At 42.1% G+C, this 15,536-nt stretch overlaps 1 protein-coding gene across 1 annotated transcript; it reads left to right on the forward strand.

Annotated features, from left to right (window-relative positions):
• Positions 1-2,388: 2,388 nt before the first annotated feature.
• On the forward strand, positions 2,389-11,582 carry RAB43 (RAB43, member RAS oncogene family). The gene is made up of 3 exons (XM_077275941.1): positions 2,389-2,668; positions 7,353-7,536; positions 10,501-11,582. The coding sequence occupies exons 1-3, from the start codon at positions 2,477-2,479 to the stop codon at positions 10,752-10,754; spliced, it is 630 nt and encodes a 209-aa protein (XP_077132056.1). The 5' UTR covers positions 2,389-2,476; the 3' UTR covers positions 10,755-11,582.
• The last annotated feature ends 3,954 nt before the right edge of the window (positions 11,583-15,536 follow it).

Below are 15,536 nucleotides of genomic sequence, written 5' to 3' on the forward strand. Positions count from 1 at the left end.
CCATAGACAATGTATCTTTACAACTGGGAATACTGGGTCAGAACTCTCTTTATGGGTCTCTGAGTCTCTCCCTGTACATTGATGAGTGGGGCATGGGTGTCCCCCCACAATCAAAATACTGTAAACCAAAAGCTTCATCTGAGGAAAAATTTTTAAAAAATTGTGTTTCTGAAAATACTGATGCAAATCAAATTATTATTATTATTTTACAAAAAAAATAACATTTTATTTGTAACTTTGGGATCAATGTGAATGTAATGTTCTCGAGTATCATGTTCTAAGCTTATTTTTACCCGTAAAGTGAACGCTGGGGGAAAAAAAACCAGTGGTTGAATTGCATTTTATTCACCACTTCCCCCCACTTGGGATTGTTTTCCCATTATTTTAGTACATTGTATGGTAAAGTGAATTGCGTTATTCAAAAATACAACTCACCCTGCAAAAAAATAAAGTTATATCCAGGTCAAGGCTTTCTTTTTTTTATTTATTTATCGTAAGAACCTTAACCCGGGTATGTTAAAATACCACATGTGGAAGTTCGTGACACAGACCCTTGAGGAAGCCTGATAAGGCGAAACCACTTGAGTTATGTGCAATTGATGTTTTAACTGTTTATTCGGTAAATATAACAGATGGAGAAGTTTCTTGGATGAGAGGATCGTAGCAGAGGTGGAGAAGATGGAGAACAAGATTTCTCCATTTTGTGAGAAGGCCGAAGTCGGACTGCACTCAGATGTCATCCGAGTGCAGTCTGATGACTTCTACACACCCATAGACTTGAATGAGTGCGTGCCATGTTATCTGCACTGCAAATCACAGCATGCTGTGATATGTTCTCATCGGTATGAGAAAAACAACTCAGATCTGCACTGCCCTATAGAGTAACATTAGAAAGGAAAATCCTCCAGCAATGGAGCAAGGTAAGTATTAAAACTTCACATTTAGTAGTACGTTAAAAATACTACGGCGACCTCATATCACACGCTAAATCCACGCGTTTCAGCCAAGAAGCCTTACACTCCTGGTCTCCTGGGCGGCTCCGTGCGATGTCTCCATTGTGATTCTCCTAACAGCGGGTGAGCTAACTCTCTCCTTCCTTCTTACATAGAGTAACATTGGTCCCAGTACTATCCAATGAAACAGCAGATAGCAGTCGTCCCATGTACGCGCTTGTGTGAACGAGCCCTTTGGAGAAGGATCATAGCTTAAGAGCCATGTGAGAGCTGCAAAGGAGCCTCCATAGAAGTGGATTGAAGATAATGATATATCTATTTAATGGTGCAGGGCTGGAATAGGAGAGAAATAGGATTCATTTGCAATGTAAAACAGCGTGGAGGGGTAAAGATACCCAGGTAAAGTTAAAGAAGCACTCCTCCTCCTCTTTCTCCTCCTCTTCCTCTCCCTCCTCCTCTTCCTCCTCCTCTTCCTTTTCCTCCTCTTCCTATTCCTCCCCCTCCTCCGCTTCCACCTCCTCCTCTTCCTCCCCCTCCTCCTCCTATTCATCCTCCTCTTCCTCCTCCACCTCCTCTTCCCCCTCCTCTTCCTCCTCCGCTTCCTCCTCCTCTTCCTCCTCCTCTTCCTCCTCCTCCTCTTTCTCTTCCTCCTCCTACTCCTCCTTTCATCAAAATTTGTATCCTCTCAATATATTGCAGCCATCATATTATATAGCACTGTGTATTTACAATTGCTCATTTTGCCTTTCTACCCACATAATTCTTCTCTTCACATTTCTTCCAAATAGGAAATCAGCACATTTTCCTGTTAACACATATTCATTTGTTTCAAAAGATTCAATACACTTTCAAATCTATGTCCACTTTCACTTTAAAGCAGTAAAATAAACATCACAGGCTACGTGGTATATTATGTACACTTTCGTACATAACTGATGCTTCACAATAAAAGGAAAAAAGAATCATAATGTCTCAGACAGGCCTTAGTGCGGACGGCTATGAGGAAGCGCTGTAATGTTTGGGACAGGCATTATTACAGGCAGCAATGTGCAAGTGGTGTATGAGCTACGTTATACTTCAGTCAGGCTTCAATTCAGACAGCTATGTGCAAGTGGTGTATCTATCACATGATAATCCGAACAGGCATCACAGCGGGCAGCCACAGCGGGCAGCTATGTGCAAGTGGTGTATCTATCACATGATAATCCGGACAGGCACTACTGCGGGCAGCTATGTGCAAGTGGTGTATCTATCACATGATAATCCGGACAGGCACTACTGCGGGCAGCTATGTGCAAGTGGTGTATCTATCCCATGATAATCCGGACAGGCATCACTGCGGGCAGCTATGTGCAAGTGGTGTATTACTTGCAGTGTACCGACACTATGGCGCAACCAATGGGCAGCCCCGGGGTCCTTCGGATTCTTTAGAAAGCTGTTGCAGTTCCGCGTTGTCAGATTCTCGGCTTGTTCGCACCACGTCACGGGCTGCACACGCAGGACTCGGTTCCCGGGACCCCGGCATGTCCGCTCCAATAGACTCGGACGATGCCTATGATTTCCTGTTCAAGATCGTACTGATCGGAGATGCCGGGGTGGGGAAGACGTGCGTGGTGCAGCGGTTCAAGAGCGGGGTGTTCGTGGAGCGGCAGGGGAACACGATCGGCGTGGACTTCACTATGAAGACTCTGGACATTCAAGGGAAACGGGTGAAGGTAAAGCCGATGTCGCCGGTGTGGGGGCTGACGTGGGTGTGCGCTGCGGTAGAACTACAAGTCCCAGTTGTTTACTTTGCTCATTGTTCCCATGCAATCGGCTGTGTGTAACTGTTTCCTCTGCAGTCAGTTATCGGCCGATCAGATTGAGCGAAGCATGTCCTGATTACTCGCCCAGTATCTTATTGATGAATTGTGACTTTTGGGGGATTTGAGATCTTCTATTGATCCTGATTGATGTTGGTCTGTATTGGGGGCTGCTGGTGGGGTCTCCACCTGTGGAAATCCGTATTAAAGGGCAATGGCTGACCGTGAAGCCTGTGGGTCCCAATGCACGATGTCAGTCAGGGCCCCCAAATAGTATGGTTTTCTGTATTGTCCATAGGGGCCTTTTGGGGCCCCTTAGGCTCCAGGGCCCAGATAGGATTGCAGCCCCTGCACCTCCTATAGGATCTGTGTCCCTTTACTTTGGGGATAAGCAGCAGATCCCCTGACACCTCCCCCACCCCCTCCAAGGTGTCAGTGCTGCAATCAGCTGGAGTTCCCCTTCATTACAGTATGGCTGACCCTCAGGCTATGGCTGTAGACAATAGGTGGGAATTCGCTGTGGGGGAGGTCATCTGAATCTGTGGTCACTACTAATACAATGGGAAGGCACAATCTACATATTAATGGCGCAAACAGCAGTGGTCGGACCCCCCTCCTCCGATCCTGCATTTACCACCTGCCTGGAGGATGGGGGGATTGCTTGCCTTTATCTAGGGAAGCTGCTAGAGATCCCATAGATTTACATTTATCCCTTCTCCACAGATGAGACCAGTGGGGGTCTATTTGCTGGGACCCCCCTTGATTGTGGTGTGGCTGTATCTCCTTCCATTGACAGGCTCGCTCCATTCATGTGGTGATCAGGTGAAGACCTTGGCAGTCGGACCCCCATGATGACCCATTTATGATCTATCCTGTGGATACATGATGAATGTGATTGGTGGGAAAGTCTCATACCAAAGTTTAGCGCCCCCATAAACATTAGATGGTTGCCCCCGATTCTCCCATTCTACAAGTCGCTGCCAGACTCCTGTGGCAGTGGATTTTTTTTTTTCTGCGCCAATTAAAATGATTAACCATTGGGGGGAGACTAGGATCTGGCTTGTTGGGTTTAACATTGTGCTGGACACAGTCGGGAGACCCCCATACACATTAGATCGGAGTACGGCTGGCCCTTCACTAAGGTGTATGAGGCCCTTTAATCCTTAGTGATGGGTTCAGTCCGAACTTCTGGAGCCAATCCTGCATTCTGATGTAAACCCAATATGGACTCTGGAGTTCTACCAGAACTTTGTTTCTCTGAAGGCTCTTGACTACTTGGTCAGGTTTTTAGGGGTAGATGCCCCTTGTGAAGCGCAGATCCTCCCTTCTAGGTGTATGTGTGCCTCTCCATGTGCCCTGCAGCTTCTGCTTTGTTTCTGCTCGGCAGCGTGTAATCCGCAGCACACTTCCTGCTGTGACACTGCACATTTCCCCAGGACTGGGCCTTCAGGACAGGTGTTATAGGGTTAGCGGCTCGGCATTCTTATTGTTTTACTTGGCAAAGAAAAGATCACATGATCTCTTATTAGTTACATTTAAAGAGATTTCCCGCTACATTTAAAATTGGTTCCATTTAAAGGGATTTTCCAATTTTGCCCCATAGGATAGACGTCTGATTGCTGGAGTTCCAAATGATGGGACCGTCACATTAATTAGCACCCCATTTACAGAGGACTGGGGACCAGTTGTGATTGGTGGAGGTCCTACTTTCAAACCCCCCAATTATCCGCTTGTCTCTTGTCCTGGGGACAGGTGATACATTTAATCATCTATCATAAGGGGGAGTATAGTATTAGGTTTACATTTTGGGTGAAGACCCTTCATCAGACGTATAGGGTATGTTCAATGCACATACGGTAGGGCCGTGATGTTTAGCGGACCACACAAAATCGCGTTGTCTGATCAAAATCTTCAATGCAAGTCTGTGGGTCTGATAAAAAAAAAAATCAAACTGCACTCAGATGCCATCCAAGTGTGGCCTGATTTTCATGGACTTAGATAGAAGTGGCCAAACATTTTTTTTTTTTAATAAATGTACAAGGGAAAAACTGATACAACTTGAACGAAAATCAATGGAGACTCGGTGGTTCGTTTTTTTTTTTTCTCACGACGTGTGAATGAGGCTGAACGCTTGAGTTCTTATTGACATGACAATACTAACAATAGATTCTATATATATTGCTTCAATAAATTCCACAAACGTATCATAATAATGGACACGGAATTACAAAATATTGAGCAACTTACTAGGCATCGTAAAGTTTCCTTACACCGCCGTCTGTGCTTTACACCGTTGTTTTTGTCAAATAAAGGAATGGAGTTAATAACGTTGGTACACCTTACAGCTCTTAGCATCTTACTAAGCAGACACTTCAGAAGTGGGTACAAGGGTCTATAACGCACACTCGGCCCGCGCCCGCACTCCACTTTTAGGCTTCTGCGGATCTGTGTTTGTCATCTGCAATGAAGTCGAAGCTGCGGATTATATATATATATAATATTTTTTTTTTTTTTTTCTAGTTTATTGGCTGAAGTGACTGATACAAAGGGAAGGCGTTCATTGCACAGGTCACATGTAAAGATTTACCTACGGGTAAACACCTCAATGAAAAACTATCTTTTCACAAGCGAGGGTCCCCAAATAACCGTCCGTACAGGTATTACACATGGAGGATTTTAGAATTCTCCCACTTAAAACTGCTCTATAGAATTACCCTGTGAGCAATGTCTTCCTGGTAAAGACTAGTGATGAGCGAATATACTCGTTACTCAAGATTTCTTGAGCACTTTCGGGGGTCCTCCGAGTATTTTTTAGTGCTCGGAGTTTTGTTTTTTTTCTTGCCGCAGCTGAATGATTTACATCTGTTAGCCAGCATAAGTACATGTGGGGATTCCCTAGCAACCAGGCAACCCCCACATGTACTTATGCTGGCTAACAGATCTAAATCATTCAGCTGCGGCAATAAAAAAAAAAAAAAAATACTCCGAGGACTAAAAAATACTCTGAGGACACCTGAGCGTGCTCGAGAAATCTCGAGTAACGAGTATATTCGCTCATCACTAGTAAAGACCCTAACAACTCATGAAATGAAAAGGCCCAGATCTCTGAAGCTCTATCAGATAAAATATTAAAAAAAACAACTAAAACCTCAAATATGCAGCTGGAATAAAAGAAGCAAAAACTGATCACTGTTCACTTGGTTCCTCTTTAAATGGGGCATAGAGCACTTAGAAAATGAAATTGCTGAACGTTTCGTCAATCTTCAGACACCTCCTGATAAAGATTGGCGAAACACACATTAGGGTATGGGTCTTTTTTTTTTTTTTTTTTTTTTAAATTCTGTCCTAATTTCTCTGTTTCGATTGGGGGGATTAATGTTTGTCATCACTGTTTAGGTGGGACTTTTAGCAATGTGTTGAAAGTTCCTGCTTTCCCCCCTCGCACTGATATACGTGTAACACATCAGTCATTTGCACCCGTAACGATTTAAATCACTTGTCAGTGTTGTGGTTTGAGATTTCTCATTTTTATTTTTTTTTACTTCTGGATTCCTGATATTGTTTAGGTTTTTGCTATGGGTTGCTGGTAACTCTCTAAATATTTGCGGTCTTTATAGACGGACTTGTCGCTCCTTTTTCCCTCTTTGGACAGACCTCACATACACGCGCTGACACATCTTGGCGTCTTGCTGAACAGTTACAGGGGCTGGAAGTTGCATGCCTCTTGTGTAACGTTTGCATGGTCCTCACCACCATTTCCTGCTGTGTAATCCTGTGTCTGGAATTACATCTCCACATCACGGTTTGAAGCAAAACTCCATTATTTTTAGATTGAGAAATCGAGAAGGACATCTGTTATCAGCACTTACGTCAGTGCTTTACACTTTATTTATTTTAGTTTTTTAAATATCACACTTTGTGCAAATGTTCTCCACTGCCCCATCATGTAATTTTTATTTATATTTTTTATTGTGTATTAAAAGATTTGTTTTTTATTTTATTTTTTTTTGTTTACCCCCGATCCCCCACCCCAAGGTTTAAGTTCTAAAATGTCACCAAATTGCCAAGAAAACACATGGATTTTTGGCCACTTTGATGGATTTGCATAAACTATGCAAGTGTGTGTGTAAAAAAAACAAAAAAAACAAATGACCCTGGACCTTTGACCTTTTGTGATACCATGCAGAATTAGGCCATTGTTTGCTGTCTCACCCTGTTAGGGCTTGATTTAGCGGGATCCTTTGTGCTATGGGACTTGTGTAACATCACTTTTTAGGGGTACCTTCAGTCTCTAGAGCTACATTCCCACAATTAGGTTTTTTGTTTTTTTGGGGGGGGGTTGTTTTTTTTTTTTTCTTAAATCTGTTTATGGATTATCCAATTCAAGTGAATGGAGCTTTCAAAAAAGGGAATTAACTGCAATTTTCCTCGTTACTTTTTCCCATATTGTCGCAGACATTTGTATTTCTGGATGATTTATTTATTTATTTATTTATTTATTTTTTTTAGACCATCTGGACCCCTGGTTCCTTACCTGTAGTTGATGGAAATCCGTGCACCGAACTCACTTTTAACATGATTTCTTCTTCTCCTCTAGCTGCAGATTTGGGACACCGCTGGACAGGAACGCTTTCGGACCATAACGCAGAGTTATTATAGAAGCGCCAATGGAGCCATCATCGCTTACGACATCTCCAAGAAGAAGTCATTCGAATCTGTTCCTCGCTGGATAGAGGATGTCCGGAAGTACGCCGGCTCCAACATCGTGCAGCTGCTGATCGGTGCGTTCTTCATCTTTACTAAGAGCAGTCCCGGTATATAGGGAACAGTACCGCGCCAGATGGATTCGTTAGAAAGTGGACTGCAAAATGTAAAATAAAAAAAATAATTAAAAAATCGTATTCGCCCTCACCAGGTCCAGCAACACCTTTCTGCTACTGCAGTGGTGATGACGAGTGAGCTGCTCTCATCACCGCTGCAGCTAATCAAGGAGCTCAGCTCCTAGTGCTATATATATATATATATATATATATATATATATATATATATATATATATATATATATATATATATATATATATATATATATATATATATATATATATATATATATATATATATATATATAGTGATTGGCTGCAGCGGTGATGTGAGCTGCTGAAATATCACCACTGCATCAAAGCTCAACGACCAGAGCTACAGCCGAGAGGTGGTGCTGGACTTGGGGAAGGAAGGTGAGTGCTTTGTGACTTTATACTTTTTGAAACTTTTGGGTCCACTTTTTTTCTAAGTCTAGTGATAAGTGAACATGCTCTGACTTGCACTTGTGCGTTAAGTGACCATACCTAAGGAACAGGCCACCTCTGATACACTGCAGTGATGGTCTGTAACCTAGGCAATGAGGAGTACACAATAGCATTTAAAACAAAAAACAAAAAAATCCCTCTGAGTTTTTTTTTTTCTTGTTTTTACCAGTACTTAGCATTTTTACCCATTTAGGACTTTAATTGTAATACTCAGAGCTGAAATCGTTCCTACCCCCTCCCTCTTAAAGCTTTCCATCCCCCTTTCCCTCCCATATGGGATTCCTGCAGACATCATTGGGTTCCCCCGGCACTCACTGAGAATGGAGGACAGAATGGGGGACCGGACGGGGACAGAATATCTTGGCCTTTAGCTCCGGGACGTCTTCAGCTCCAAAGTGGGAGGATATTGTGTATAAACTGGCCAACAAATGGTTAACATGAGGATAATTGGTATCGGGCCCCCAGTCTTGTAGTGTCAGCTTCTGGTCTTTGTGGCCTGTTGTGATGGAAATGATGGGGGTTGTGATGGAAATGATGATGGGGGTTGTGATGGCAAGGATGGGGGTGTTAAGCTGAAGTAATTACAGGTTGCCTGCAGAGGCCGGGTCCCTTATGGATTCTACGTCCCATTTCTGCTGACTGACATTAAAGGACACCAGGATATGGCCAAATATCTGCTGTATTAAAAGAAGGGTCTAGGGTAAAGGTAATCAGCCAAATACTTGTTTTTATTTTGTATTTTTTGGTTGTTTTTCCCCCCACCCTCTTCAAACAGCGCCACTCTTGTCCATGGAAGTGTCGGGTATTGCAACTAGGCCCTATTCACTTCAGAGGAGCAGAGATGCAATACCAGATCTAGAACATGGATGGCCCACGACTTGGCGTTTCTGGAAGACAAGAAGCAGCCATTCTCTACGACGTCTCCCAATGTAGTCTTTTAATCGATCACCTGCACGGCTACAAGGGTTTTATCAAGTCTTTCCTCCCCGTAGCAACCAATCACCGTGCAGCTTTCACTTTACCAGAAATGATTGCTGGGGTCTGGTAGGTTGCTATGGGCAACAAAGGCGCTTCACTTGACCAACAGTTTATGAATTGAGGCCCAGACTTTATTTGCTTGTGAGGCACAAAGGTCGGAGACGCAAGAACAACACACCATTAAATCGCCCAAAAATTATTAAAGGGTTGTTTGTTTTTCCCCCTCTTTAACCATTTCAATTTTAGTCCCTTAAGGACCAGGACTTTTTTTTTTTTTATTCCTTCCCTTATTTGTTTTCCTTCACCTCATTTTCACTTTAAACTTTATTTTTCTCAGTACGTTATGTGATACAGTGAATAGTGTCAATCAAAACTACAACTTGTCCCACAAAGTTGTGGATCTCAAAGAATTGGTTAAGTTGCCTTTTTATATAAAAAAGTCCTAATTTTCCGAAAGTAACATATTTTATTGTCTGACAGTCTGCTCTCATTACATGTCACACTGGTAACGCCTCCTTTAAAATAAGCCTTGAAGGCAGCTTCTCAGTGAGATTTGTCTGGCCCTTAGATCTGAAAAATTAATTTGCATATTAAGAAAAACACTAATTTTTTTTAAAATAAGACAGTGGATTGCAGGCATCAAGGTATCCTCTTATTTAACTTTCCACAACCTACATACCCATATAGATGGCTTAGGAGGGTTGATCCTACTGACAGGATCCCTTTAAACTGTAAACGTCCTGTTTCAGGAAAGAACACATGTACATTGCCTACAATGAATCCCAACCCTGACTTGTCTCGAAGCATCTAGTGAGTGTGTGAAAAGGTCATTGTGAAGGGAGGGGGAGCAGCTTGGACATTTATTGTGATTGGTGGGTCGTTTAACGGTCACTACTATAATTCTGCCTTGGAAAAGGAGTCTGCTGAAAAGCCTTCTGAAAGGACAAGTAGGAGTCAAAAATTACCCCAATGTGAAAATTTCAAGATTACAATTTTTTTTTTTTTTAGTCAGAATAATTCACTGCGAAAACCTTTTACACCATAATCCTGTTTTAATAATGGTTTGTCTTCAGTTTTATGGTCACAATCAATTAAATCGCTAAATAGAGTAGTAAAACACAAGTTGAAACATACCTTAGTGTGGCAAATATCAAGACTGGACGTCACTTCCAAACAGAAAACTGGTGTGTACAGGCGCAAACTAAGAGTAGCGCTATAGCATGGAAACCTGAAATTGGAATTGTTTTACTGATTTCAAAAACATAATTTGGGTGGGGGGGTGACAAGGATACTGGGCAAATAAGTTGGACAATTCGTGCATGCCTAACAGCCACGACAAGGTGACCTTCTTTGCTCGGGACCTATCCTAATGTGATTATGTGAATTTCAGTAGCCAATTCATACATTACTGGGCATGGAATATATAATATCTATCTATCTCACTAACTGCTGTCTCAACAGGAAACAAGTCGGACATGCATGAATTTCGAGAAGTCCAGCTTGGAGAAGCTGAAAACCTGGCCAAACATTATGACCTCACCACATTTGAAACCTCTGCCAAGGATTCCAGTAACGTGGAAGAAGCCTTTGTGAAGATGGCAACTGAGCTGATGATGAGGCACGGCGGTCCAGTCTTCAGTGAAAAAGCCACAGACGGCATAAAACTTGACAGCAAAGACATGGCGACTGGAGACTCCTGGAATTGTGCTTGTTGATAACTGTTTTTTTTTGTTTGTTTGTTTGTTTTTCTTCTAATGTCTGTTAGGTAGCTAGTTTGGTGAAATTACCTGCAATTAATCTGATCATAGATTACATGAGCATAACGCGGACATGCCGGTTAAGGAGCTACACCTCTTGTTGCGTCACATCGGCAGAGCTCTGTCATGTGTTTTCAATTTTTCTATAAAAAAAAAAAAAAATTCTTTGAGCTGATGACCATGAGGTGGGTGGGGCGGGGGGCAATGGCTGAAAAAGTTGTGGAACTGGTTTCCACACGAGTCAGTGATGTAGATTGGGTGTAAGAGACGTGTGCACTGTAAGTTTGTGTATTAACCACACCAAATGCCTTGTAGCCTATGGGCCGTTCTGAAGGTTCAGAACCCCAGATGTTCCTCTAACGTGATACTACTTTGTTTTTTGTTCTTTCTTTTAATACTATTAAGTAATTCTACATCGTGGCAAACGGCCACAAAATATTGCACGTAAGACCGCTTGCAGTTTTTTGCAAATTGTTTTTTCTAAAGTGTTTTAAAACTTGAAGAGGAAAAGTCTATTTTATTCTCGTCGGACAGACCTCTCTTGCCTGTTATCACATGAAGTCATTCCTTTAATTTTTATGAACTTTGATTAAAACCACAGAACATTTCAAGACTGGGAATAATGTGCAATGTTTCAATCCTGTAAAGATGCAATTTAACATTTCAGAAAAAAAAAAAAAAAAATTTTGTTACCGATTTTCTTAGGAATTTGTATTTCTTTTCTTAAATAGATATAAATATATTTATCGGCAAAGAAATTTGAAATAAAAAAATGATACATTTCAAGTCTGTTTTATTACTATTCATGCATTTTAATTACAAAATTATTTAAATAAAAAAAATTCCACTGTTTGTAAAGTAAAAGCTATCAGAAAATGACCCGAATGGTTAACCCAAGCTCTTCATGTTGAAGCATTGGTCCCATGTTCATAAATGGGTATTTCTAGGATGTCCCTCCTGACAGCACCACCAAGTGTTAGTCCTTGATAGGGACAGGAACACAGGCGCAACAGCCCCTCACCACCACCCTCCTCCAGTGTTTTTTCCTGTCCCAACAAGGACATACACATGAGAGTTGTGGAGGATTTCTTACTAAGATAACAGTCTGCAGGTTCTGTACCTTTGCTCCAAGAGCCAGGCTGATGCTCTCTGAAAGGGTCCCTCAGCTTTCCCGTTGAGCTTTGTGCTCCTGGAAATGGCCGCATCCCTCTCTGGAGGGCTCCTGCTGCCATGTTTGTGATGTGCACCTGTACAGGAAGCACGAGGCGGTGCAAGCTCACAGACGTACTTCCGGTCAGAGCGCGCACACCTGTACAAGTCATTTGTGCGTCCTCCTGTGATGTGACGCTTGGGAGTGTGTACCCAGGCAGGATGTCACGTGACCGGCACGCACCCTTGGATATCTGGGCTGGATACCGGCGTCTCCAGTGTGGAGCGCCCGCATTACAAATGGGAGACATACCAGCGGGACCGAACCCAATCATCGGAATTGGTGGATAAAGTCAACATTCAGCTCGGCGTACGTCACAGTAGGAATATCTCCAAAGGAGAATATCAGAGCTCACTCATTGAGAGCAGGTGTTACTGGATCATATCTGGTCAAGTTTAAATATTTTTTGCAGATATTATAAATTGGACGTTCTATCAAACCAACAGATTACTTTTGTGAGGAAAGTCCAACAAGTAGTAAACCTGCCCTAAAAGTTATTTGGTATTTCTCCTGGTGATGTCGGGAAAATAGAAATTAGTCCTACCGGTAATGGTGTTTCCAGTAGCCGATCATGGCAGCACCCCTTATGTACCCTCCCTTGGATTTCCTGACAAATATATGTAGAAAGGAAATTCAATAAAAACGTTGTTGCATCCATGCTGGTGTACTTGAAAAATCACTGGAGTGTGTAGTGGTGAGGGGCTATTTAACCTCTTCTGTGTTCCTGTCCCTATCACGCTCACATCAGCTTTGCCCATCTATCAGTTTAGTGCTGACCGATTAGCAACGTGCAATGCTGCTAAGCACAGCGGCCGCAGGACACGCATGCGTGCGCACCCAGATTGTGCAAGAGCAAAAAAACAAAAGTGCAAACATTGAAAGTGATGTCTGCTACCCTAGTACCCTACCTGTAAAGCTTAAGAAAAAATTGCTAATGGTGCAATACCTGCAATCCAAACACCCTAGCTATGTAGGAGTATCAATCACAGGATGCACACAGTGGTGCAAATGTAAAAATTAAAACAATCATTGATCAGGTATTGTTTAAAAGGAAAATGCAGTATTTGTTACTTTTGAGTGCATCCTGCTGCTAATTTATTGATGCAATTGTTCCTGTAATATTAAAAAAAAAGTGCATTTTTTTTTTATTAGGGCAGCAGATGTGGTCTTAGCAACAGCTGTAAGTAAAACCCAAAGTGTCTAGTAGCTCTATAATTGGTGTGTAAAGTTTGCAGATCTCAGTGGTAGTGACTAATGATGCTTGTGGTGTTTCGTTTTTGTTTTTTTTTTAAATAACTAGCTTTTACTAGAGTAAGGGACATCACTTACATTTTTATAGAATTTTTTTTTTTTAACCAGTTCTTTGTCATTTTATTTTTTACCATTTTTTTTTTTCCTTTTCTACTTTTACATTTTATAGCAGAATTATCTTTTGCTCAACTAGCCCAAGGCTCTTGAGTGGAGGAGACATGTGTTCCACATTGATTCGGTCTTTGAATATTGGAACTGAAGTTGCCTGTATAGTACCATAACATTTCCTGTTGTGTGCCCCCCAAACTGCAAGGCAGGAAATCGTGCAGAATGGAAAAAATAATAACATTAAATTCACCTGCTTAGAAAACCCTAGCATTTGCATTACAGGTTGCTTCAGAGGACCACATGGGGTGGAGGGTTTTCCTGCTATTCTGGCACCTCTGGGGCTCTGCTAATTTCAGCAAAACCTACACTCCTGAATGGCGCTACTTGGCTTCTGAGCTCTCCAGTGTTTGCTGAATAGTAATTTCCAATAACAGATGGTTAGTGGGGAGAAATTTTTATAAATTGATCTTTTCCCTTACGTTAAGCCTTGTGAAATTGAAAAAGTGTGCTCAAGTAAAACTGTAGTGGAAAAATGAAAGTTATTTTCATAGTCCAAATGGTCTAAAATTCTGTGTTCAAAATTCTTACCGCTCTGCTACATAAATTAATTGAGGGGTGTAGTTGGTAAAATGGATTTAAAAATAAAAATAATGGGGGGGTCCGCTGTTTTGGCACCTCAGGTGCTCTACAAATTGAAAACTTTGGCAAGTATACAATCAATGGTAGAGGTAGGGTTATACAGATCAGTTGACTAGGAGGCACAAGACACCTTGTCTCGTAATGAACCTCCTGCTGATAAAACACTGATTTTATTGAAACTGCAACAAAAAACTTAATAAGCTACACTTTTGTCCAGGACATGTGAACAGCCTCAAAGACTTCAATGGCTACAGGATTCATGGATGTCTGAAGTCATATGGTCTTAGACATCCAGAAAGTCCATACGGGTTCTGTGGTTTTCCTGGACAGAACACGTACCCAGTAAAGCCTATGGAGCTGTTCACACGTCCGTGTTATGTGTCCACAAAAATAAATCAGAGATGTCTTATTGATAGGAATCAGACAAATAAAGAAAAAACATACAAGTCTATGGGTCCGTGAAAGTCATGGATCACCAGTGTGAACTGTCCTCTTTTTTTTTTTTTTTTTTTTTTTTTTTTTAATGGTAGTGCATAGAAGCCTTGCAAATAAAGTCCAAACACTAATGAAAATCTTTTCCAACACACTGATTGTTGGAAGCCATCATGGACAATATGTGTAATGAACTCACAATAAGGCCGGCCTCACACTCGGCGTATCAAAATACGGTCCGTATTTTACGGCTGTAATACGCAGAAGAGTCCCCAAAATAGTGATCCGTATGTCATCCGTAGCCAGGGTGTGGCAGCGTATTTTGCGCATGGCATCCTCCGTATGTAATCTGTATGGCATCCGTACTGCAAGATTTTCTCGCAGGCTTGCAAAACCGACATCTAATGGATTTATGTGCCCAAATGTTCGTTAGAACATATATACAGTATATATATATAATGTCATTGAGACACACACACATATATATATACACTCACCGGCCACTTTATTAGGTACACCATGCTAGTAACGGGTTGGACCCCTTTTGCCTTCAGAACTGCCTCAATTCTTCGTGGCATAGATTCAACAAGGTGCTGGAAGCATTCCTCAGAGATTTTGGTCCATATTGACATGATGGCATCACACAGTTGCCGCAGATTTGTCGGCTGCACATCCCAAAGATGCTCCATACAAGGCAGGATGGATCCATGCTTTCATGTTGTTTACGCCAAATTCTGACCCTACCATCCGAATGTCGCAGCAGAAATCGAGACTCATCAGACCAAGCAACGTTTTTCCAATCTTCTACTGTCCAATTTCGATGAGCTTGTACAAATTGTAGCCTCAGTTTCCTGTTCTTAGCTGAAAGGAGTGGTACCCGGTGTGGTCTTCTGCTGCTGTAGCCCATCTGCCTCAAAGTTCGACGCACTGTGCGTTCAGAGATGCTCTTAGGCCTACCTTGGTTGTAACGGGTGGCGATTTGAGTCACTGTTGCCTTTCTATCAGCTCGAACCAGTCTGCCCATTCTCCTCTGACCTCTGGCATCAACAAGGCATTTCCGCCCACAGAACTGCCGCTCACTGGATTTTTTTTCTTTTTCG

This window comes from Ranitomeya variabilis, chromosome 8, assembly GCF_051348905.1.
Source record: "Ranitomeya variabilis isolate aRanVar5 chromosome 8, aRanVar5.hap1, whole genome shotgun sequence".
NCBI lineage: Eukaryota > Metazoa > Chordata > Amphibia > Anura > Dendrobatidae > Ranitomeya > Ranitomeya variabilis.